Source organism: Mustela nigripes, chromosome 1 (assembly GCF_022355385.1).
Source record: "Mustela nigripes isolate SB6536 chromosome 1, MUSNIG.SB6536, whole genome shotgun sequence".
NCBI lineage: Eukaryota > Metazoa > Chordata > Mammalia > Carnivora > Mustelidae > Mustela > Mustela nigripes.
Genome location: NC_081557.1, coordinates 122,411,339 through 122,435,733, shown reverse-complemented (window position 1 = coordinate 122,435,733; position 24,395 = coordinate 122,411,339). Strand labels below are relative to the sequence as shown.

Genomic DNA, 24,395 nt, shown 5'->3' with positions numbered 1-24,395 from the left:
CAGCTTGACACCAATACCTGCTGACATCAAGTCACATTGCTCTTAGCACATCGCATAGTTGGGGCAGGTGGTGGTTCTACTTTGTTTTCAAGATGCACAGCTCATTGGAACTTGAATGAATTAGCCAGCTATGAAGCTTGCTGTGGCTCTTTTCTGGGACTTCAGGATTTACCAGAATAAGAGTGAAAGAGTATCATCTTAGATCTTCTGGACAGACAGGTGGCCAGATGCAGAAAGACACTGGAACGTGGGCCCACAGTGGCCCCAGGATTATTTTGTATTTATCTGGCTAATCTGCTGAGCAGGTATGAGCTAATTAAATAGATTCTATTTTTTTTTCCCCCCATGCGTGCCTGATGGCCTAGATTATGGAAGATTCTATCTATCGTTTGATCTCAGACAGAGAAACCCAAAGCCATGGGCCGACCCAGATGTTGTACTTGCCTGGGCAACATCTCCAGAGACCCCTGGTAGATTGCTTGGGATCAAGTGGACGGGCTTATTTCTCTTACAAGGATTCTGGCAGTTAGAGTGCCACTACACGATTTGGACCAGCAGAACCGAGGGGTTCCGGGCCCGTTGGGCTGGTAGCATCAAGAAGGGAGGCCCGGAACGCGTTCTGAGTCGTTAACTAGTGCCTCTGACTGGGAAGTGAAGAGTGGCCTGTGTTTTTAACTCTGATTTCAGGGGTTTTCTCCATGACTCAGTTTCCCCTTCTTTCATTCCTCCTGCTTCCCCACAGTTCATCTCCTCTTTCTGTCCCACTGTGATGTGGAGGCCCTGTCCACGGCACCGTACTGCCAAGTTTCTCCTGGACAGATCTGCAGGCACCACCTGAGCACCCCGCCTGGGCAGGCGTGACGGCTCAAGAGAGCAGAGCCCTACACTGGGCCTCAACGGGCCGCCCGCGGGCACCAACGGGCTTTCAGGGCCCATCTGTCGCCCAGCTCCAGCAGCCGACCACCTCCTTCCCGCGGCCTCCCTCCCCTGCTCGCAGTACGAAGGGCTTATGCCACTGCAGCCCGCCGCCGGGCGCCTTCCCTCAGGATAGCTCTCCTCCCGCAGCTTGCCCCGGGAGCCCCAGGCAGCCCGGCCGCGCGCCCCACGCCCCCGCGCAGCCCGGCTCGCAGGCCCGCGTCCAGCCGCCCCTCTCTCGGGAGCTGGGCGGCGGACGGGCGTGGCCGGCGCTGCGCCGCTCTCCGCCCGGCTCCCCTTCCCTCCGCTCGCTGCCCTCTGAATTCCCCATCGACTCCTGGGCGGAGGCCGAGCGAGCCTTCGCGAAGGGCGAGGGCGGCGGGAGGAGGGCCCGGGCGCCCCTCCCGGGCGGCGCGGCGCCGGCCGGCGGTGCAGTCGCGCGCTCGCCGCCAGCAAAGCCATTGGCTCGGCGCAGTCACCCCACGCGGGGCTGCAGCGGCGGCCTCCGCGGATTGGCGCGCGGGCGGGCATCCAGCGGGGCGCGCGCGAGCGGGTGCGTGCCGCACGGGCTGCGGCGAAGCCTGCCGTCGCCGGGCTGGGCTCCCCCGGCCCGTAATGACCACCCCTCCATTGTCCTTGAGCTGCCGACGGTGCATTTGGGGCGGCTGCCAGCCACAGTCCCCAGTGCTCCGGCCTAAAGAAAGGGCGCGAAAGGCGCGCTCCCCGCTCGGGCGCACGCATCGACCGCCGCCCTCGGCGGCACACTGCAGCATTTCGCGCTCTCGCGCCGCTCCCCTCCCCGCCTGCGCTCATTTGCATATCCCACGATTGAGGCCAATCAGGGCTCGTCTCTCTCGAAGCGGATGGCTTTTGCCTGAGAGGAAAGGGAGTGGCTGGCGGCGCATGCGCCGCGGTGGCCGACTTGAACCGAGGCTTTTATTGCTGTAGTTTATTTCCACCCCTTTCCCTCCTGTTCTCTCTCTCTCTTTCTTTTTTTTCCGCCCTAGCTGGGGCTGTGTTGGAGCAGAGGAAGAAAGAGAGACAGAGGATTGCATTTATCCTTTACGTTCCTGAAATCTGCTATCAGCAAGACCAGCTAAGCAGTTGCATCTTTTTCAATCCTGCAAAAAAACAAAACAAAACAAAACAAAAAAACCATCTCTTTCCTGGCAATTTTTGCTTTTACAGCTATCCTCTTGAAATTATTTTTTTCTCAGGAGAGAGATGTCTTATCAGGGGAAGAAAAATATTCCACGCATCACGGTGAGTTTGGTACTTGGGAAATCTGCCGTCGGCCAGCAACCTTTTGTAGCAAAGAACATCTGAGGAATTTTTTAAAAGGAGGGGGAGGAGGAGGAACACAACTTTTCTTTTTTCTTTTCTTTTTTTCCTGTTGCTAAAGAAGGTGATCGGAGTGGTGGGAGAAGCAATCATAGAGAACTGTAAGCTACGTGATTTGCAAGGCATTAAAATAGGAGCGTAAGTGCATTAAAGGACGTCTTAGGTAGCGCGCCAGAGCCGCTGTATCCTTTTATTGTCAGCGCGAGATGCTGCAGTGCTGGCCTGCGGGGTGTAAGCAAATGGATGCCAGATTGCATATGCATGGTTGAAGCTCGGATATTGTTCTCCGGGCTGCGTGCTGCGAGGCTGGACTCCGGGAGCTGGATGGGGGAGATGGAGAAATGGATTCTCCCTGTGCCTCCCGCCCCCACCATAAAGGCTTTCTGGAGCCTTCCTCCGGCTTCTTAGAAAAATGAGCGGGGTTCAGCCCGGAGGCGTAATGACAGCGGAGGGATGCTGGAAAGGGCACGGAGTACCGGGATGATGTGGAAACGGGAAGGAAAAACAGGGACGCGGTGATGAGCAGGGGAGGGTGGGGGGCCAGGCGTGGGCTTTTTGTTGATGTGAGGGGCTGGGTTTTGGTGTCCCTCTCGGCTTCCTCGCCCTCGCTGGGGCTGGAACCGAGACAGGGCTCTGAACTCGCTCTCTTGTGTCTGCCCCTTCTGCAGTCAAGGAGGCGCCTGTGTTGGCGCATACAAAGCGGGCTGGGAGGGTGGGCGTTGGGGACCGCGCAGAGCCGGGCTCGCGGAGGTAATGGCGCTGCGCGACGTGCGGAGCAGATGGCCCGGCCTGGCCTCGGCCAGACAATGATTGCAGCGGCCGGAGGTGTCGGCGCGGTTCTGGGGCCTGGGGTGGTTAGTTTGTAAGTCATGAGGGGGGGAAAAAAACCATCTAAACGATGAATTTGCGATGCTTCAGTGCTGAACCACCCGTTTTTGCTTTCACCGCTCTCCTGCCCCCACCCTCTTTCCATCTTCCCCTGGGAAAAAATTTCACCAGTCCTAGTTCTCTACATACACGAATAAAATCCCGGGGAGGGAGGAACGCGAGCGAAATTCATTGTTATATAATGATATGCAATTGGAATTGGGCAGTTGATTGCTGGGTAGAACGCAGGGCTGAGGCAGAGACCTAAAGAATCCTGGTAAACTCAAGATGTGTTTAGGGCTGGATTTGAGGGCGCGCTTTCGCTCTGGTTTCCTCCTTAGCCACGGACACCCCGGCTTCCTCTGGATGCACAAGGGCACACCCATCCGCAGGAGAGAGACGTGGAAACAAATGCACAGGGGAGGGGGCGTGTGCTCGGGAGGACTTAATGGGATGAGCCAAGCTATGCTACAGCGGGGGAGGGGAGCTGGGGGGGGGGCGGTAACTAGCTTTTTATGGAAGGCGGAAGACCCAAGATCCGAAAGGGCTGGGCTCAGGGGCACTGACCCCACGTCATGTTTTCCCTGCTCCAGAGGAAGGAGTCTAGGGAGTGGGGGTGGGGAGCAGATTTGTTGTAAGCCTCAAATTTGTTGTCTTCGTGAATGAAAAAGAATTTCATTTTGACAGTGTGGGGAGAAAAAAATTTTAAGAAGCAAACAAGACCTTTTTTTTTGTTTGTTTGTTTTGTTTTTAAAGAGCGCCCCCTCTACCCTTAAATCTGGTTGCATTATCTTGGGACCTATAGCATGGTTTCCCTCCCTCCATCATCATGGCCAGCATCTTATGTAAGAAGCCTTCTGGAAGGCACTAGAGTGGACGGGCTGTGATGTCTTTCTCTCTCTCTCTCTCTTTTTTTTTTCTTAGCATGATGTTGGCTCTGGGATTCGCAGTGATGACTGGGACAGGTACCGCAGTGACTAAGGGTGCTGGTAGTGAAGGGCAAGGCTTCTTCTAGGCGAGATTTATCCTGTTAGAGCTGGAGACTGGGGGAAAGAAGGAAGATCATTATAGACAGAAAAGGCCACCGGAGCAGGTGACCTTGAGCAAGTGGCTTGACCTGTCAGCCTTCATCTGATTACCTGTAATAGTAATAAGAATCTGGCCCCACCCACCTCACAGATGAGTTTTGAGGCTTTGGTGACTTTGGATACATGACAGCAGTTTGTAAAGGTCTTGATATTTACCTAACACAAGTGCAGAAATTACTGTTGACTGTTTATTCCCATTTGAGTTTCCGAAGTCTATAGCAGATGAAGGACCCTACAGTGCAAAATTAAAATGATTTTACTGTTTTTCATTATGTTAGGGAAATAAATACTTTCTGTACCTGGCTGTGTGTGCATTTATGTGTAAAAGTATCTTTTTCCCCTAGGTGTCTGGCAGCTCATATCTATTTATTTTACTTATTTATTTATTCATTCATTCCTTCCGCCACCACTCATAGTTTTTAAAGATTTGCTATAATTTTCTTGTTTTGGTGGGCGATAAGCACATAAGTAAGAATATTGGGTTTGTAACTGAATTTTAAGTTAACCATTATCAAGTGATTGCCATCCTTTAAAGTGTTTTGTATATTAAGAGAGCATCTGTGGTTCAACTTGTAGCCCAGTCTGGAAGAATACAGGTGCATCTCCACTGAACACAGGCCATGATATCCCACTCCAGCAACAGCATTTGGGATAGAGATGAGTCATAATGTAACATTTCTGTTGCATTTCTGGCCCTCACGTGCTGCTGGTCATAGACACATATTCTTCAATAATTAAAACACAAGTGCATCAACGATATAGATTTTGGAACTTGCCATTTCATCTACTTGATCACAGAACTCTACCTTTTTCTTAACAACTTGGTAGTTAAAATGGTGTGTATTTGAATGGTGTTTCCCCCCCTCTGTAACGATCTCTGTGATTTACCTCAAAGATAAAAAGCAAATATAAAGAATGTATTGAAATGAAACTTTGCAATGGTTGAACCAAGTGTGTTTGTGTAGTGTATCCCATGACAACAGTCTTGGTTAATTTTTCCCTGACACCAGCCTTGCCAAGAATTGACTTCCCTACATGTGGGTGCATTTTTTTTTTTTTAAGTGACGTTTAGCCTAAAGCCATTTAAAAAATATTATCTTCTTTATCTGAAATGTTTCCATTGCTCTTTAAAGGAGATTGTTGTGTCTTCTTTCATTTTCTCTCTTTTCTTTAAGTGGAAAGGGATAGTTTTTGTTTTGTTTTGTTTTTAAACCCAGGATAAGCTTTGAGCTTTTGCCAGTAGGTTCTGACTCATCAAGTGATGAATAAGTTGTCCATTAGGTTCCCCTTTGTCACTGAACCTTTCCAAAATTGACTCATTTTGAGCATCTCTTTTGAATAGTGAAAAATGTGTCTTTAGCTCATTGTCTTAGTTAGTACCAGTGTTTCTTATAGGTCAGGTATGAATTGTGACCTTACTACTTTCTTTGTTTCAGAGCGATCGTCTTCTGATCAAAGGAGGTAAAATTGTTAATGATGACCAGTCATTCTATGCAGACATATACATGGAAGATGGGTTGATCAAGTAAGTAGAACTCATTATAAAGACGAATTTGTGTACCTTCCCCGTATTCCTAAGCATTACTTAAGTTCACGTACATAGGATCAAACTTTGGAGACTTCAGAGACTGACTAACTTAAGGTCTGTTTAAGCTCATTTTGATTGGTGGTAAGTAGTGAACTTGAAAATTCACATTTAGGGAATTCAAAGCCACAATTAAATGCACACCCATTTCCTTATGTGTTATGTAATTTACTATTTTAACTGAGGTGACACAGTATCTTGTTCAAGTTCAAATGCTTGGTTTATTATCTATTGAATATATTAAAGGTTTTCCTAGACTGTAGTTGTTTTGGTAGATTACTCAATCTAAAACACAAATGGAGTGTTAACAGCCTCTTCTACCAAGATAACACATCTGCTTTCTTAATTAAGAATCCAAGTTGTGGGGGGCCAATGGACACCAAATTAACAATTCTCCAAGTAACAAAGTACTGCCTCATCCTGAGGGCGTGTTAGGTTTCATTCTATAAGTGGCAACAAACACAAGTAAGACTGCCCTTGTGTTTATTGTGTATTGTGCCGCAGAAGAGAACCAACAGAGGGTTAAGTGAGCTGAGTATATACCAGTATCCTGCCCTCTGGATTGGGACAGCTCACAGGGCCCTGGAGAAGGAACACATCTGTTTAAAGACAAACACTGTAGCAAATGACATCTTTTAAATAAGCAGCATTCATCAAGTGCTAGCAGCAAAGTCCAGAGGAGTGGAAAACTGGAGTGGATGTGTCTGTTGCCTGGAAACTCACACTCTGATTTATGAACCTAAAATAGGTTTTAACGTTTCCTCATTTAATGTTTTCTCCATGTGTGTTTGCTTGTGACATTCTCCGTTCCAGGCTCTCAAATACCATGACTTTCATGTTCCATTTTCCCCCAATTAGAAGGCAGCATGATACTGGCCTAGAAGTGAGCAAGCCTGAGTGCTATTTTTAGTCAACACTAACTTGTTTTAGAACTTTATCGACTCCTTGATTACTTTTTCCTTCGGGGGGGAAAAACAAACAAACAAACAAACCTGGTAGGAAGATGTAGCCCAGATATTTTTTAAAAATTGAAAATGAATCCATGTCCTCCAACATAATATCAGTTATTCTGTCCTTAGTATCTGGGTTGGTGAGTGCATGCTTCCAGATTTTTAAATAGCTGTAATCATCATGTTCACTTTTTTTGTTTTGTTTTTCTTTTGCTTTGTTCTCCTACTGCCTTTGCACTCCTGCTTTCTCAGGGTTGAAAATTAATGTTTGTAACCTGCAGCCAGGCCTGGAGAGAATTGCTGTGTGATAATAAGTTCAACTATGTCTGTTACAGAGAAAGTGTTGTGGCCTTTTCTGTAGATATCTTGGGGTCTTATTATCCTTTGATCTTAGGGGTTTTCTGGCAACTAAACCTCTTTGATCAGGGCTTCTGGTGATTTATTTAAATTTTGTTTTCTAGTCTGCTCTGCTTTGCCTCTTAGTTGGACTTTGGGACTGGGAAGCGCACATATTATAAAAATGGACAATAATCCAAAAAGTCTACAGAACCTAGGGGAGGATGGTTGCTGGCTTCATGAAATGTCTGTCAGATGCCGTTTGATCTGGGGATGGTTCATTTATAGCTGTTAACATCCATCCTTTTTATTTAGGCAAATAGGTGAAAACCTGATTGTGCCAGGAGGGGTGAAGACCATCGAAGCCCATTCTAGGATGGTGATCCCTGGAGGGATTGATGTCCATACCCGCTTCCAGATGCCTGACCAAGGAATGACGTCAGCTGATGACTTCTTTCAAGGCACCAAGGCAGCCCTGGCTGGGGGAACCACCATGATCAGTAAGAGAGCTTACGAAAAATAATCTTAGAGCTTGGGAGCCATTATCATTTGAAAACGAGTCTTTGTTGTTTGGTTCTTTCCTTCTGAAATTTGCTGGACTGAGCAGTGGATTGATTTCCTATGGAAGGGGGTGGGGTGGGGCCAGCCATCTATCTTGGTGTCCTTGTCCTCATTTTCATGTCCAACTCGGAGTTGTCCAGGTGAACTGGAGGTTATGGTTCTAGAGAATCTTGGTAGGATAGAAGGAATGACTTCTTGTTTTCTGCTTGAACTTTTGTCTTCCTGAACCTGAAAATATGATTTGATTGTGGTCATTTTAAAGACATAGCCTTTGGAGCTATCTGTTTTGAGCTTTTGCTCCAAAGTATTTGATTTTGGTTTTTAAGGAGTTCCTGAGGGTTTATCTTCCTGGAGTGAAGATGGGGTGCAGTAAATGAAATGTTGAAGTAGCAGTCTTCATTCTACTGCTGAGAAAATCAGACGGGGGAAATGGCCTGGCTTTGACATAAATGGAATTGAACAGTCCTGCTTGGAAAGGGATGCACAGATATTATTGTCATTTAGATATAAAAACTGCCAGCACCAATAGCTGGGTGTCCTTCATGCATTGCTCCAAAGAATTCATGCTTTTCCTTCATCTAAATCTAAAGTCTGTTTCCTGGAATCATAGCACACATGTTAAGAGTTTGCTTGTAGCATGTCAATTTCCAGTGTGTTTCCTGTGTCCCTGTAACAGATCTTTTTTTTTTTTTTTTTGAGGAGGTGGGCAAGCTACACAGTGGCCCTTCAGACACATAGGTAAAAAACAAGTTTCTCTGAGAGTGAAAGTAAATATATAGTCTATCTTTAAAACTTATAATTCAGTTCAGAAGAGGGTCAAAGTAGGAAGAACTTTGCTATTTTATGCTTTAGAGAAATCCATTTTACTGCTTATTTTTCAGAATGATGGTCGTTTCCTCTGTAACTTCATGGTTTAGTCTCTCACTTCCTCTTTTCTACCTTACCACTTAGGTGAATGTTACCCTGCTATCCCTCTGTAGTTTGAGTTCCCCTACATTTTAAATCGTGCATTCCGGGTCTTCTCTCAGTCCTCGCCAGTCTCCAGAGTGCCTGAAGGATGAGGGACCGTTCTCTGTTGGTTCAGCTCTCTAAGGACAGAGCCTGCAGATTTAAGTCTTATTACTTATTTTTTTTGCTGCACACATCACCTTCTAACCTAACGGGCGCCATTCTCAAGAGGTGAGGGGATCCCCTGTACACACCTCAGGATCCTGATCTCCTGCAGAAGGCTGCCATTTTGTCAGTGGCGTCTGTTAGGCCTCACCTGGTGCCAGTAGGCATGGCTGCCCGTTCTCGGGTTGGCTGCAGAGCCACTTTGAGAAGCACAGACTGCTTGGGTGTCAGCCTCCAGAGCCACATCAAGGTTATAATCTGCCTCCGTTTGGAGTTCATCTGAGGCCCCTGTAAACCCTCACGTTGGTCACAGAGTGTTAAGAAGCCATAAGTAATATTTCCCGAGTGAGTGGCCAGTGACGGCTCTCACTGGAGGGATGGCTAGGCAGGAGCACTTCCTGGTGGAAATGCCCCCAACCTGGAGTCTGACATTCTGGGATCCGTCCAGCATTAAGGTGCTGTGTGACCATGGGCAAGTCACCTTCCTTGGCAGGGCTGCTCATCTGCACATGAAGGATTTGTGCCAGAGGACCTCGGATGTCCCTTTCCGCTCCCACATTTGGTGATTCACTGAGCTCAGAGACCATTTGCCTCTGATCAAACACACTTTGCTCAGCAGATGTGTAAAACCCCTGTTTTCTCTCAGCCTTGCTTGAAAGACCCCATCATTCTGTTTCCTCCTCTCCTACATCCCCGAATGTGCCTTTTGCTCCTTATACTCGACCCATTTTTGTCCCTCTTTCTGCTTCTTGTCTCTTCTCTGCTTTTCCATCTTCCACCACCTTCACCACGAGCCAGGGCACATCCCTTCTTGCCGATGCCCTGACTTTTTCTCTGACCTTCCTCCTCAGCAGCTCTGGGGTTCTTTTCCCTTCCTTCTGGGTGGGCTCCTTCTGAGCAGGAACAAGGGACGGCTCCACCAATCCTGCCCCTGGCCTGGGGGCTGAGAACCGTCAGCAGATGTCCTCATGGCAGGTCAGAATGAAGGGGAAGGTGAGGAGCTGGACTGGGACTGTCTGCCCTCCTCAGTTGGGCAGAATGTGATCATGTTTTTGTTTTTGTTTTTTTTTAAAGATTTTATTTATTTATTTGACAGACAGAGATCACATGCAGGCAGAGAGGCAGGCAGAGAGAGAGAGGAGGAAGCAGGCTCCCCGCTGAGCAGAGAGGGGGGGGGGCCCCCCCATGCGGGGCTCGATCCCAGAACCCTGGGATCATAACCCGAGCCGAAAGCAGAGGCCTTAACCCACTGAGCCACCCAGGCGCCCCTGTGATCATGTTTTAATGTAAGGCTTATGATGCATGCAACTCAGGGCAAAGAGTAAGGGAATTTAATGAGCAAACCCCAAAGAGTGAAAGTGGTTGTGGGGATGTAGTCAGAGTTGTCACACCCCAAACTCCACTGCTTTTATAGCCTGACAAAAATAGTAACTACCTTGCAAATAAGCACCGGTGGTTACTGACCTCTATTGAATGCCCACCGGCCTGCCCTTCGCTTAGGAAGTGGGAATGATACAGGTGAGGAAGTCAGGGTTTTTTCTGCTTGCTGGCCATACATTTTGCAGTGGTTTCGAATGAGTCCCCTGGCATGGGCACACTTTACAGAGACAGTTTGGACAAGAGGAAGAGCTAGCTGCTTCATGTGACTTTGTTTGGTACCTTCGACCTCCTCCTTCAATGAGATCATAGCTTAATTTTCAGTGAGTCTGGAGGCCAATCGGAAGTGCTCAGGGCACTTGAAAAGACTGCAGTGAACACTTGCAGAAATAAGCCATCGAAGTAAATCGGTGCCCCCGGTCCACACGCATCTTGCTCCCATCTCTCTGCATTGCCGAGTGCTTCTCAGGTCTGTCTGCATTGGCGCTGCCCAAGGTGGAAAATGTAGCTGAGCCGTCCAAGTTTAAAAATGGAGGTGACACGTCAGCAGCAGAAAATAATATTATTGCCATCAGACAGAGCCTCCCATTGAGAATGGCACAAGGAGATCTTTGTAAGGGGCGCTCGGTGCCGGCAACTTTGCCCTTTCCATCCAGCGATGGGTGGGTGGAGCTTCCAGACGTGCCCTGTAAGCCCCTTCCAGCCCAGGGGCAGGGGCGTGGAGATTGGCTTTGCATCGTGGGGGGAGTGCTGCTGGCCTCCCCGGGAGCTTTATGATCATCAGAGGGAAGACCCCAGCATCTCCGGGAAGCAGATGGGAATGGTTACGTCCATTTTATAGATAGGAAACATGAGGCCCCCGGTGGGGGGAAGGGCGTTCTTCGTGGACACTTATCCTCTGCGTTGGTGTGGATGGTGGGCGTGGAAAACACACCTGCAACTCTGGCCTCCCCACTGCCTCTGCGATCCTGTCTCTGTGGCCTGCATGTGTCCTTGCATGCTGGGCTCTTTGGCACGGTGGGGATAAGTACCATCTCCCTCCGGTGAAGCCCTCAGTGGCTCCCTTCTGCCCGGGAACTCAGCTCTGGCAGCAGAGCCCTCCAAGATGTGAACTTGACCTGCTGCCCAGGTCTGGACTCACATTGTCACTTCAGCCAGGGATGCCCTTACCTTCTTTTCTTTGCCTCCAGGAAGCTTTGTTACTCCTGGAGGCCCAGCTGGGTGTTAACTCTGAGAGCCCCTGCTCAGCCCCCTTCACCCTAATCCACAGGGGCTTCTCTGCAGACCTTGGGTTTTTATCCCATGGCCTCAGGGCATCCATCCTGGTTTATAGTTTGGTCAAGGCTCCTGCCCCTTTCATTTCAGTCCTCCCCATGCACTCAGCAGTGTGTCCCTGCCCCCCCAGGTGCTCCATGGACACTTCTTGTTGAATGAGTGAATGAATGAATGAATAAGTGAATGGAGACTCTAAGGCGACTTGGTTTCACACTTCATCTGAGCATGCTGCCAGAGGACTGATAATCCTGGGGTGGGGTTAGCGTGTCTGATGTCCTTTGTGGCTGTTTTGATGAAAGCAGCTGTCTCCCGCAGTGACCCCCGTGTCTGCTGTCAGCCAGCAGGGAGAGCCCCAGTTGCTCCAGGCCTAACTAAGGTCTTGATCAGGGACTGCTCCCTCCCTCCCTCTGTCTGGATCATTCTTGAAGGAGGAGGCGGGGTTGCACTGTCAGGTGGTTGTCCTGTGAGAGAGCTTGCTCTAGGCGCACAGGGTCTGAGCTGTTGGAGGAGCAGCTCTGACCACTGTGAGAGAGGCAGCAGCCGTTCCCCGACGTCCCTGGGGCAGGTCCGTTTCCGTCCTTTCTGCAGAGTCTTGGCTGTGGAGGCGGGAGGCCTGACAGAAAGGCGAGGTGGCTTCCCATGGCTCCGCTGGCCAGGCTTTCCTCAGGAGACGTGGCTTGGAGTGTCACTGTGGTACATTTCCTGCTTGTCATTTCTTCATCCATGTGGCGTGTGGGTTTGCTCCCTGCTTCTGATGAGGACACATGTGTGAACATACACGCACTAGAATATGAATTGTCTGTAATTGATACTTTGATTATTCCCTTTGCACCATTCATTTGACTCGGGTTGGAAAGTGTTTACAAAAAAGGCCGGCCACATCAGACTAAAGTTTCAAAGTCCAGGACCAAAGTCACGGCCACAGAATCTGCCCGTGGCCTGGCGATTAGAAAGCCACGTTAGCCGATGTGCTGTCGGTGAAGGCTCCTCCTGTCTTCTGCTCACATCTCCCCTGGCCCCTGTGGGCGAGCTCACTCTGTGAGCAGATCCCATGGGACTGGGCCTACCCAGGTGGCGCCATGTAAGTCCCAGCCAGGAACGGCACGATTGGAAGAATGTGTCTACTCCCTGCAGTGTTTTGGGTTGATCATCTACTATAAGCTGTTGAGCAGGATGAAGGAGGGGAGGGAAAAGGTGAAGCATCCTGAGAGATGACTCAGCTCTTCCCGAAGGTCCACATACCCACTTTACTAAGTGCTGTTTTCATAAAGGAGGCTGTTGGGTTGGGCTCGATCAGCCAGCCTCATTGCCCTCGGGGTTTAGGGTAAGGGCCCTCCAGAAGCAGGGCTATTTCTCTTTGGGACTGTAGGCCTTATGCCATGACATGTGGCAGCAATCCTCAGAGTTTGGGGTATCTCAGTCTTCTGATGCTCCCGGAGCCTATTCTCTGACTTCCCATAGAGTGGGCTGTTCAGACTTTTGGGAGCTTCCTGTCAATCCTCTTGCCCGCAGTGACAGCGAGAGCCAGGAGTGGTAACCTGGGAAGTGGAAATGTTGAGTGCCAGCAAGTTCTTCCCAGTCTCCAGATGGTGAGGGATAGGCTCAGTGGTCAGTATCCTATGGCATCAGGGTTCCATGTGGCTAAGTTAGGGCCTGCATGACACATACGTGTCTGAGGACACCCTTGTTCTAGGTCCTGGCTCAGTAAGCCGGGCAGAAATTTCTGGAAGGCACGGATCATGCCCTGGCCATTCATATAGGGCACCTAGGCTGTGTGGACACTGCTTCTGCTGGCTGCCTGATCAAGGGCCCAGTAAGTCTGGACCAAAATCTGGACTGCATTGCTCCTTCTACCTTCGTAGCTTAACATTGTTGTCCTGGGACCCTTCTTCTCATGTAAAATCCTACCTGGGCAGCCCTCCCCTCCGCTGCTCCCCACCACCTGGCAGATTAAGGCTATTGAAGGCAGAGCTGCTCTGGCTGGAACACTGGGCTGTGGGAGAGCCCAGGTCCTCACCCCCTTTCTCACTGTGCTCCCCGTCTTGACAGCCCTTCTACCTCTGGGGAATTCTAGGGTTTGGGGAAGCACAGTTCGGAAACCACCCCATTCCATATGGCCTTCCCCATCGCTTCCCTTCCCTACCCAGCCACGAGACTGCTCCCTGCACAGAGGAGTTGTAGAGGAAGAGGACGTTTAATAAGTAGGGATATACCCACTTAGTCATTGAAGAAAACTAACTGCACTGGAAGTTTGGGGTGGTTTTTGTATCCTCTCTTCCTCTCTTCAAGACAGGAACTGGGACAGAGCACCCATGTCCTTTTCCCTGCCTAGGTTTCCACTGCTTTGCTTGGCTTTTCCTGAAAGCCCATAATAGGTAAATACTCTGTTCTCATTTGCAAAATTAATGACACGCAGTGTTTTAAAGGGACAGATTCCTGTCTTAAGGAGTGGCTGGCCTAGGTGTTTGCGTTTTCCTACCTACCATTCATAGTTTCTGGCCTCAGATCACTCCATTTGGGCTGCTTGCCCCTTTGTCCTCTTGGAGAAGCCCTCCCGCTTTTTTTTTTTTTTTTCTTGGAAAATGATTATTTCTTTGGGTTTGAAAGTTCTGCCTCTAACTTCCTGCTCTTGTTGGGTGAAGCCATTTACCCAAATTTCTTGATTTTAGGCCGTCCTAACTGCCATGGTCATGATATAGGGTAATTACAGTGAGTGGAAATTAGAGTTCTTTCTGGTCAACCCATTTGGGAGGCAGCTTTCTTTGAATGTGACTAAATGTTCCCCTAATGATAGAGAGGGTGTGGGGGGCGGACTGGGGCTCTGGCTGAGGCTGCCTCTCCAGGGAAGGGAATTTTGGGGGGAACCAGGGCAGTAGTTCCAAACCTTGACTGCACACTAGACTCCCCTGGGAAGTTTTCACAAACTTCAGAGATCAGAACCTCTGACTTAACTATTCTAGGTGGCCTGAGCATTAGTTTTTTAAAACTTCCAGGTAATGGCCAGGGTTAAAAGCTATGGATCTAGGGATCTTGTTCCATCAGTTGGTGTTCAGCTGAAACTGAGTATATGTCAAGGTTTTCTATTTTATTTTATTTATTTTTGTAAGAGAAAGTGAGTGTGAGTGTGGGGAGAGGCAGAAAGAGAAGCAGGTTCCCCAGCGAGCAAGGAGCCCCATGTGGGCTTGGATCCCAGGACCCTGGGATCATGACCTGAGCTGAAGGTAGAAACTTAACAGACTGAGCCACCCAGGTGCCCTCTGTCAAGGTTTTCTGAAACATAGAGATGCCCTCTGCCCTCTGCTCCCTGCTATCTCCTGTCCTCTTTCTGAAGGGGGGTGAGGATTGAACTGTCACGGGCCTGGGGTGTATGGATTCTATAGCCAGGTGGCTTCTAGAAGCTGATCAAACAGGAAGGGCACCTGGGTGGCTCAGTTGGCCAAGTGTCTGTCTTCAGCTCAGGTTATGATCCCAGAGTCCTGGGATCGAATCCCCTATCAGGGTCCTTGCTCAGTGGGGAGCCTGCTTTTCCCTGGGCCTGCTACTCTCTTGTGCCTCCCCTTACCCCCAACAACAAAAAAAAAAAAAAAAAAAAAAGTTAAAGAAATGGGATGGTGCTGAGCTAAGGTCACCAAAAGGGGTCTCCTCCTTCAGTTGCTGTTCTTGGTGTCCTGGGAGGGTGTACTTGGCTAACGCCTTCGTAGGGCACTGGTTAGCACTTGGAGGAAGTGGGGTGGGAGGTGGTGCTGGGGGAGTGCTGAAGTCAGGCTGGAGCTGCGGTGTGTACTGATGTCCCCAGCCCTGTGGGCCACCTGCTGTGCTGGTTTCCCTGAGAAAACCCTACTGTCTTTAGGTTGAATCAGTGGTGTTTATGACCTAATCTCCCTCTAATGATAGGTCAGAACTGGAATCCTTCCTTGTGGGGAGCCTGAGGGAAAAATCAAAAGAGCCTAGTAATAACATAGAATCATAGACTTTTAAGGCAACCATTCAGATTTTCTGTCCCCACCTCTGTCTGCCAGCTGGGTGAAATTGACTGGACCGTGCTTCAGAGGGCGACACAGCAGGCGGGGGCGAGAGAGCTCCACGGGGCCAAAAACCTCCGTTTAGTCCTTTCTAGGACGCGCTGCATGAGTGGGATCATGTGATCCCTTAGTTCTAGATGGTCCGTTCCCACGTCCGTAATGTGCGGACATGTTGGTGGAGTTAAGTGCGAAGTCAGTGAGGTGGTTTGTACCACAACTTGTAAGTGATTAGTGTGACACTTGGCACATGTGTGAATCGATGGATCAGTCTGTCTGCCTATCTAATCTATTACGTGTCTGTCTAATATCTCTGTCTGTCTGTCTGTCTCTTGTGTATCTCCTCTCTCATCTCTGTATGTGATTTGTCATCATCTGTTCTATCTAGTCAATGCATCTAGATAAATCTGTATTATCTGTTTAATCCATCTGCATAATCTAAGGTCTGCCTACCTCTCGATGTGTCAGTGGGTGTGTTGATGAGCTGTTCGTCTCTCCGGCTCCATGGGTGCAGTCACGTGTGAGCTGATTCCAGATGGCTCACCTCTCTTTGCTGCCACTTGGTGAGTTCAAGGCTTGTGTTGTCTTCAAGCCCTTGTAATGGACATTGTGTTCTGATCCTAGCAGGAATAATGACTGTCTCTCTCTCTCTGAAACCCTCTAAAATGGCTTCTCATACAGAAATTTAAAATTTTACTTTTCAATTCCTTTCTCCCCTCCAAATAATCACTGGAAAAATTGGGTCTCAAATTTCTTGAAAACATACGCCGCCCCACAGATGCAAAGCGATGTCACCAGGAAACAGCTCATCGAGTCAATAACTCTTGGCCAGATTTGAATTTTCAGCCAAACAGGAATTCAGACGAGGCCAACTTGATACTTGGTCGTGGCTGTGCTGTTGGATGCGCGGGCCCCTCTGTGTCTCGTGGGGATTCCCTGCAGGCTCAGCAAGGGGGTTTGCGTTCCTTTCCCTGCACAAATTCCTCTTTCCCCTCAGCTCACTGAGCGCACGAGCCCAGCCCGGGGTCACTCCTCTGGCAGCACTGGCGACAAATTCTTCCCCAGGGGGTGTTCTACTGAAGGAGGGCTTTAGTCATAGGGGGCCCAACATGCAGAGAGCGTGGTGAGAGAGTCCAGGTAGAATGCTGAGCTCTCTCTTCTCTGGGCAGGCATGGTGAGTCACCTGTATTAGACATCGAATAAAGGGACAGTGTTAGACCCCTCAGAGATGACAGTGCCGGTCTCTCATCCATTATTGGCCAGTTCTGGCAGAGAAAAACAGCTGCTTTCTCTTCGACATGCACATTTCCTGCTGCTCGCACCCAGCTGGGAGTCTTTATTATTTATTGTTTATTTATTTCTTGCCTGGATTCATTAGCTACAAAATCATGGGGGTCAAAAAAGCAGACGGAACAAATCCATCGTGAAGGGAAGAAGGCAGTTTAGTTAGCAAATCACGTCCTGAGGGGTTGACAGATATTTTGGGGATACTGAGCCCAAGGGAAGGGGGTTGCGGTATTGGTATTTGGGAGGAAGTGTCATTTTTGCTTTAGAATTTTACATGCAGACCTGCCAGATCGTTGCAGCTCAAGTCCAGTATTGGTGTTGTGTTGTCAGGGCATTTGACAGCGCTGGAGGGGCTTCAGCCCTATGACTGGGACGTGCATTCTTGTGTTTGTCCAGATGAATGCATGTTTGGCAGCAAGACGGGGTGCTCCTGATTGTCACCCCAGTACAACAGGATCAACCAGGATGGTCTCAGGTAAACCCGGATGAACATCACTGTTCCTCCAAGGGGCTTGCATTGACTTCTCTTGTCCTCGTACGAGCTGAGAAACTAAATGACTCAGCCACTGTCTCTGGACCCTGCCCCACCCCCCCGCCCGCAGGAATTCTCAGGGTGGAGCAGCATGGCTCTTCTCTTTTGCTCTTGAGATGGTTAGAAGAATGTGGGGTAACTGAGAGGGAGCAGGTCATTGGTACCAGGGAACATTGATGCCAGCCCAGCCCTGTGCCTGCCATTTCTACTTCTTCCATCAGTCCTGAAGATGGGTGGGCTTCTGCTCATGCCATAAATGAGGAAATGAATGGGAATCTCAGAAAAGCCAGGAGACTTGCATAAAGCCACGGAGCTTTCAAGTGTTAGGACTGGGATTCTAATCCAGGCTCGGCGGACAGCCCCTGCAGGTCACAGAATAAAGGGGTGCTATTTGCTTTTTAAGAGATAAAAAGTGTGCTTACGAATGCTGCTCTGTGCCCAGCGTTGGGCCAGGTGCTTCACAGATGCTCTAGATGCAGCCCCCACCAAGGGTTTGCCATCAGGCATTGGGCTAATATCCATCTCCTTGAAACAGAAAGATGTTGGTGTTCAAGCTCTATCACTATTGCTCTTTGATCCAACTTTCATTTATTTACTTAAAAATTTTTTTTTTTTTTTTTAATTTAGGGGAGCCGGGGTGGCTCAGTCATTAAGTATTTGCCTTCAGCTCAGGTCATGATCCCAGGGTCGTGGGATGGAGCCTCGCATTGGGCTCCCTGCTCATCAGGGAGTCTGCTTCTCCCTCTCCCATTCCCCCTGCTTGTGTTAACAGTTCTTGCTGTCTCTCTCCGCTGCCAAATAAATAAATAAATAAAATCTTTAAAAAATTAATGTATTTGAGAGAGAGAGAGCACACGAGTAAGGGGAGAGGCAGAGGGAGAGGAAGAAGCAATAGTGATGGAGAGGCGTAACTGATGCCATGTGTTCATGAGCTGAACTTAACCGTGCTTCTGGGAGGCCCAGGAGCTCTCTTCTGTGCGGGGCCTGATGGTGCCGTGCCCCGTTACGCAAGCTGCTTCAAAGCTCGTCTTGCCCTTGTCTGAGCCTCATCTTTCCTCATTTCTCTGATTCACTTTGGCATGACCCCTCTCGAGGTTCACCGGGCTCAGCTCTTCACCCGTGTGATTGGGAAACACCTCAGGCAGATGGCATCGTTTGAGGAGGAGCAAGGACAGGGAGGAAAACCCGACCATTTGGGGATTGCTGTTCTGCACGTTGCATTTTCCTTGATGGAGAGGATCCAAGGAGAAGCATGCGGTAGAGTGGAAAGAATTTGAGGCCTGCACTTCTTGACAACTTGTCTTCACAGAGCTGGGGATCAGGAGCCTTGGATTCTGGAAGAGACCCTGCTGTGTGTTCATTTGCTCAGGCAGGTTTGCCCTGCAATCCTGTCTTGGTTTTGTCCATCGTCCGAAGGGCCTGGATCAGACTTTCTTGCCTGATAGGGTTGCAGGAAGCATTCAGTGGGATGATGCATTTGAGGTTATGTGGGGGGTGGGGGTCGGCCCTAAAACCTAGTTTTGTGTTTTGACAGTGAAAATTTTTTATCATGATGCCTGGACCCTAAAGTATTTGTTTTGTAGCGATTGACTTCAACAATCCTGTCCACATTTCGTCATCTATACGCCTCGCCTTCTTTCATCGAGATTAGATCAAAGGGGTCAGCATTTTTTTTTTTTTTTTGGACATTATGGTAGCACAGCTTCTCCATTACCCAAATTTCTGTTCTTGCTGGAAGCATTTCGCTCTGTTATTGGAGAACCCCCCCGCCCCCGGCCCCAGGAAACATAGTTTCCACCTTTCTTTGGAAAAGGAGGATTTGCTTTGCTGAATTTTATATCCTGCTTAGTGGGAAATTTTAAGATACCTGATCATTCTCTCCCTTGTATTCTACAAAAAGGCCCATTTGTTTAGTTAGGAAAAAGGTGCTTTCATTTTATTTTATTCTTTAAAAGATTTTATGTATTTATTTGACAGAGAGAGAGGGGCAGTGAGAGAGGGAACACAAACAGGGGGAGTGGGAGAGGGAGAAGCAGACTCCCCCATGAGCAGGGAGCCTGATGCGGGGTTTGATCCCGGGACCCTGGGATTACGATCTGAGCCAAGTGCAGACGCTTAATGACTGAGCCAACCAGGTGCCCGAAAAAGTTACTTTTAAATAATGGCTGGCTGCAAGGACAGGTAAAATTTGAACACCAAAATTTTTGTTCCTGGGGGCTGGATGATGGTGCAACACCTGACTGGGAGCTCCAGGTGAGGCCCGTGTGTGGGACTTAGGGATTGTTTATTGCTTGTTTTTTCATTTTGCCGCAGGGAGACCAAAGACCAGGAGATGGGTGACCTCGGGGATGGGACGGAGACGGATGCTGAGCCCTGTCTCCCATGGGACATATTTCTCTCTGTATTAGCCTGTCTTATGTGCATTTTCAGTTACTACCAGCAGTGAGTGCTGGCAGAAGTTTCCTCTCTCTCTCCTCGCTAAGAGAAACTTTTCCACCGTGGAAAGGCTCATCTCTATGAAAAACTTCCTTTCTAGAGACGAGCTGGAAAAGGTATCATTCCTCTTTGTGGTAAAACTGGGGTTTTCATTAAATGGCGAGGCCTCTTCGCCTTAGAAAGACGGACTGGAAAAGCTGATAAAAAGGAAATAGATTCTCTTCTTTAGGGGGACAGAAAGTTTTTATTCAACGATATTCCTGCTGCCTTTGGCTGGAGTGAACAGGCATATGACTTTCATGTCTCCGTCCTGAGAGTCAGATGATCCCAAGACCGTGTTCTGCGCAACGTTTGTTTCTATGACATAAAGCCCCAATTTCCATTGTCTCCTTGCCAGGTAAAGGTGGCCTCTAGCCATTAGGTTTTCCATCCATGGGAGTGCCAGAAAATGCCATTTTCCTGATGGTGTTCCCTCTTCATGGATAGACTTGACCCTTGCCTTTTTTCATTCTCTTTGTCCTGAAGGCAGTTTGCATAAAAACCTGCCTGTCCGTTCTGCTTGTTCTGAGGAATTTCATCCAGAAGAGATGCTGAGTGACAAGGTCTCATTGGTTCAGGCTTCCTTCCTTCTTGCCTTCATTATTTATATGTCGGTTTGCACGAACTATATCAACTCTCTAAATGTGTGTGTGTGTATATGTGTGTGTGTTTGTGTGTGTGTGTGTGTGTATGTAGTTTATGGGCCATAAAACTTAGTCTTTTCAAGTGTACAATTCAGTGGTTTTCAGGATATTCATAGAATTGTGCAACCAACACTACCATCGGATGTCAGAACATTCTCGCCACCCCCAAAAGAAACTCCATACCAATTACCAGCTCCCCCCAACCCACAGCTTATGCCAGACAATTGGTTCTCTGGTTCTGTGAATTGGGATATTTCGCATAAACAGAATCACATAACATGTGGCCTTTTGTGTCTGGCTTCTTGTGTTTAGCAGAACGTTTTCAAGGTTGTGCCTGTCGTAGTGTGAATCAGCCCTTCATTCTTTTTTTTTTCCCCCCATCATTCTTTTTTATGGCTGAGGAATGGTGTGTTGTAGAGATAGACTGTGTTTTGCTTATCCATCGACTGGTTGATGGCATTTGGGTTGTTTCTACTCTGCGGCTGCTGTGAATGATATAATGTTCATTGGTGGACAGAATTTGTGTCTGCACATATGTTTTCATTTGTCTCGGGTCTCTATCCAAGAGAGGGAGTGCTGGGGTTTATTATGCTAATTCTATCTTTAACTTTCCAAGGACCTGCCAAACTTTGCCAGTGGCACCATTTTCCGTTCCCACTGGCAGTGTAGGAAGCCTCCAATTTCTCCATACCCTTGCCAACACTTGTTATTGTCTGTTGTTTTGATCACAGCCATCCGGGGAGTGGGGGGTGGGGAGGGGGGGATGGGAGTATGTCATTGTGGTTTGACTCTCAGGTTTTATTTTGAGGCCAGTCTGCTTGTTCGCTGGCTCTTAGTCACACTTACCTTGATCTGTGATGTGAGAGCTTGGTTTTGAGTATGCTTTCCTAGCCCTGCATGCAGGCATCTGATGTGACAAGGACAGGGGTGTTCATCTCTGTGGGACAGAAGACCTGAAATCAGGCCTACTCCAGGAAGCCAGGGTTCACTGTCCTGGTTGGCTGCCATATCTGTCTCTGCCCCCTCTAGACTGGTTCTTGTCTCACCCCATGGCCCAGAGTGAGTCCCATTTTTGCTGCCCTTTGGGACTATCCTTCATTCTGCTTTACAGTGGGGTGGGCAGGTCATTGCCCTGTGCCAGGGAGGGAACTTGGCAGAAGCTCTTTAGCCTGCCAGGGAACTCCTGGCTGAGTACCAGAAATCTCCTGGGCCAGTCCATCATTCCTGCCTCAGATGGGCACCTCCTGCCTGTCCCCCCCAATGCCATAGGTCAGATAATTACCTTCTGCACTGATAGTTACAGAGGCCTTTACACACAGCTGCTCTCTCCTGGTACCCTCCTTTCCACACTGTAAGATGCACAGGGTGGAAAACGTCCTCCTGCTTCCCAGGAGGAAATCGCAGAACAGAGAGGTTAAGTGACTTGCCCAAGGCCACCCAGCTAATACAAGGCCAGATGCAGACTCAGGTCCTGGTCATCTGGTGGCATGTTGCAGGGCCTCTGTCACCAGGCGAGGGGACATCAGGCACGTGAACGTGGTTTCAGGACGTGCGCTGGATTTCAGGTGGCGTCATCATTTGCTTTCTGGGTGTTTCTGGTGTAATGGAGATGAGCACCTGCCGCATCCGAGAACTGATGGTGTTGTGTTGGGCGGCTGAGGCTGCATTCATGTGGGCCGCTGGAGGGTGATAACGAGGATGTGGTCACTTCAACAAAGTTAATTAGCGCTGTGGTTTCCCCTAAGAAAACCCTGTTCATTCATCCGTTCAGCTGATGTTTGTTACGCCACATGGTAGGTACCCGTCTAGGCTTTAGAGCTGTAGCTATGGTCCCTGTTCTCCCGAAATTTGCAGGCTACTGGGGAGACCAACTAAAGCTTACCCTATAACACAGTAATCCCTACGCTAAGGTTCAGGGGCAACTGAGAAGAAATCTTTAAAATCTGCCTGAGAGGGTCAGGGGAGACTTCTGCCAAAGCTTGAAGGTGGGTCAGGGTTTCACCCTAGAGTCCTCAGATTGTGGGGTGGACGGCAGGAGTAGGCGTCCAGCCAGACGAGAGGCTTGCATAAATGGATTGAGGCATGTGGGATCTGGTAAATAAGAGTCTGGCATGCTTTAGAATTTACAAGTCAATCAGTATTTTGGGGTATTAAAAAAAAATGAGAAAGAAGCATTTTGAGCCTAACAGGCATAGAAGAGTCTAGAAGGAAGGGGAGTGGGGAGCGGAGGCTGGTGGGGAAGGGTACACTGTAGAGAGCATCCTGTTGGTTGTCGCCTCTCATCTCCGTGGTCAAAGGAGAGCCCCCGCCACCTGTTTTTTTTTTTTTTTTTTTTTTCCCTGCCCCTCTCCAGGTTCTGATCCCTTCGATCCTGGCCTGTCACAGGCAATGTTAAGGCACCCCAGGTTCTAGAGAGTCGGTTCCTGGAGGGCAGAACCAGGGCATTGACAGGAAATCCCCTTTGTGCAAGGACGGCCTTAGACGCAGGGCAGGTCCTGGGGCGGTGTGATGGTGATGGAGGGGCAGGTTCTGGATTTGCGCAGATGGTGTTTGAGTTCTGCCTTCACTGCATACCAGTTGGGCAAGTTCTCCTCATTGCTCTGAGCCAGTTTGCTATTTCTTCCTTTCTTCCTTTTTAATTAATCTGTTTTGAAATGGCCCGCATGCATACGTAACTGAAAGTTTATTTTTTTGATCAGCATACAGCTCAGTGGCATTGCGTAGGTTCCCGCTGTGGTGCAACTGTCACCACCGCCCATCTCCAGACATTTTTATCTTCCCAGCATGAAACTATATCCCTGTTAAACACTAACTCCATGGTCCCCTTCTCCACAGCCCCCAACAACTGCTATGCTACTTTCTGTCTCTATGAATTTGACTATGAATTGTGGAATCGTATTTGTCATTTTTTGTGACTGGCTTATTGCACTCAGCATAATGTCTTTGACGTCTGTCCATCTTGGTGCATTTGAAGGTGGGGTGATACTCCATTGTATGGATATGCCATATTTTTCAATCTACTCATCTGCTGACGGGCATCCGTTGGGTTGTTTCCACCTTTGGGCTATTGTGAGCAGATAATCTGTTGCAGTCCTTTTAATCCTTTGGGGATATATACCCAGAAGTGCAGGTGCTGAGTCATACGGCAATTCTTAGCCACATTTCTCTGGTATGTAATATGAGGTTTCAAGGTTACTGTGCATCTTAAATTTGATAGATTACACAAACTGCTGAACATAGACTTGGCACGTGATAAATGTTAATCCCTTCCTTTCCGAAGGACCCCTTCCAAACTCCTGAAAAATGTACCCTCTAAAACAAAAGGACTTTAAATTCTTTTGATGAAAAATACCTCTTCAAAGACACCTGGCTGGCTTAGTTGATAGAGCATGTGAATCTTGATCTTGGGGTTGTGAGTTCGAGCCCCACGTTGGGCATAGAGTTTACTTAAACAATAAATAAATAAAAATTGATGTTCTTTGCTGTTCTCATGCATTAAAAAAAAAATACCTCCTCAGGGTAGTGCCTGGTCCCTTCTAAGTGAAGAGAATGGAACATAATAATTTGATGCCTCTGGGTTTTTATTAGGATCTATGTTAAAGCACTGTCCTGCCCTCAGAGAATTGGGCTTTTAACAACTCCCACAAATGGTCTCTAGCTGTTGGGAATATTTATCTCCATTTCATCATTTTCCTGCCTCCTCCCTTCCTGTCCCTCTTAATGCTGTTAGCGTATCTGACTAGGGGTGCCACTCTCCTGCATTTCAGCTCATGTTTCAAGTCTCCCTGCTACTTGGAGACCAAATGACCAAGATCCTCACTGTTGTATGATGGTAGAAAGAGACAGGTGCTGAAGGAAATGCTGTAATCACACTTCTCCGAGAGCAGTTTGTTTTGATTGGATAGAAGTTTTTTTTGGCAATTTTATGGAGTTAGGAGTCAGGTGGCCAGATTTGGATAGTGAGGTGTCATTGCATCTTGAAAATTATGCCAGGGAGGAAGTGAAAGCCAGTCACATCTGAAGGCCAAGT

General features: G+C 48.6%; 1 protein-coding gene across 2 annotated transcripts in view; it reads left to right on the top strand.

The window, feature by feature from the left end:
• DPYSL2 (dihydropyrimidinase like 2) overlaps window positions 1–24,395 on the top strand; it is a 128,247-nt gene that overhangs the window by 55,760 nt on the left and 48,092 nt on the right. Inside the window, exons 1-3 of one of the 2 annotated variants that reach the window (XM_059372929.1) lie at window positions 1,820–2,178; window positions 5,648–5,736; window positions 7,398–7,582. In XM_059372929.1, the coding sequence (XP_059228912.1) occupies window positions 2,140–2,178; window positions 5,648–5,736; window positions 7,398–7,582 (313 nt within the window). In that variant the 5' untranslated portion in view covers window positions 1,820–2,139. Of the gene's footprint in view, window positions 1–1,819; window positions 2,179–5,647; window positions 5,737–7,397; window positions 7,583–24,395 lie in introns of those variants that run through there. The other variant, XM_059372919.1, reaches the window with a different exon arrangement.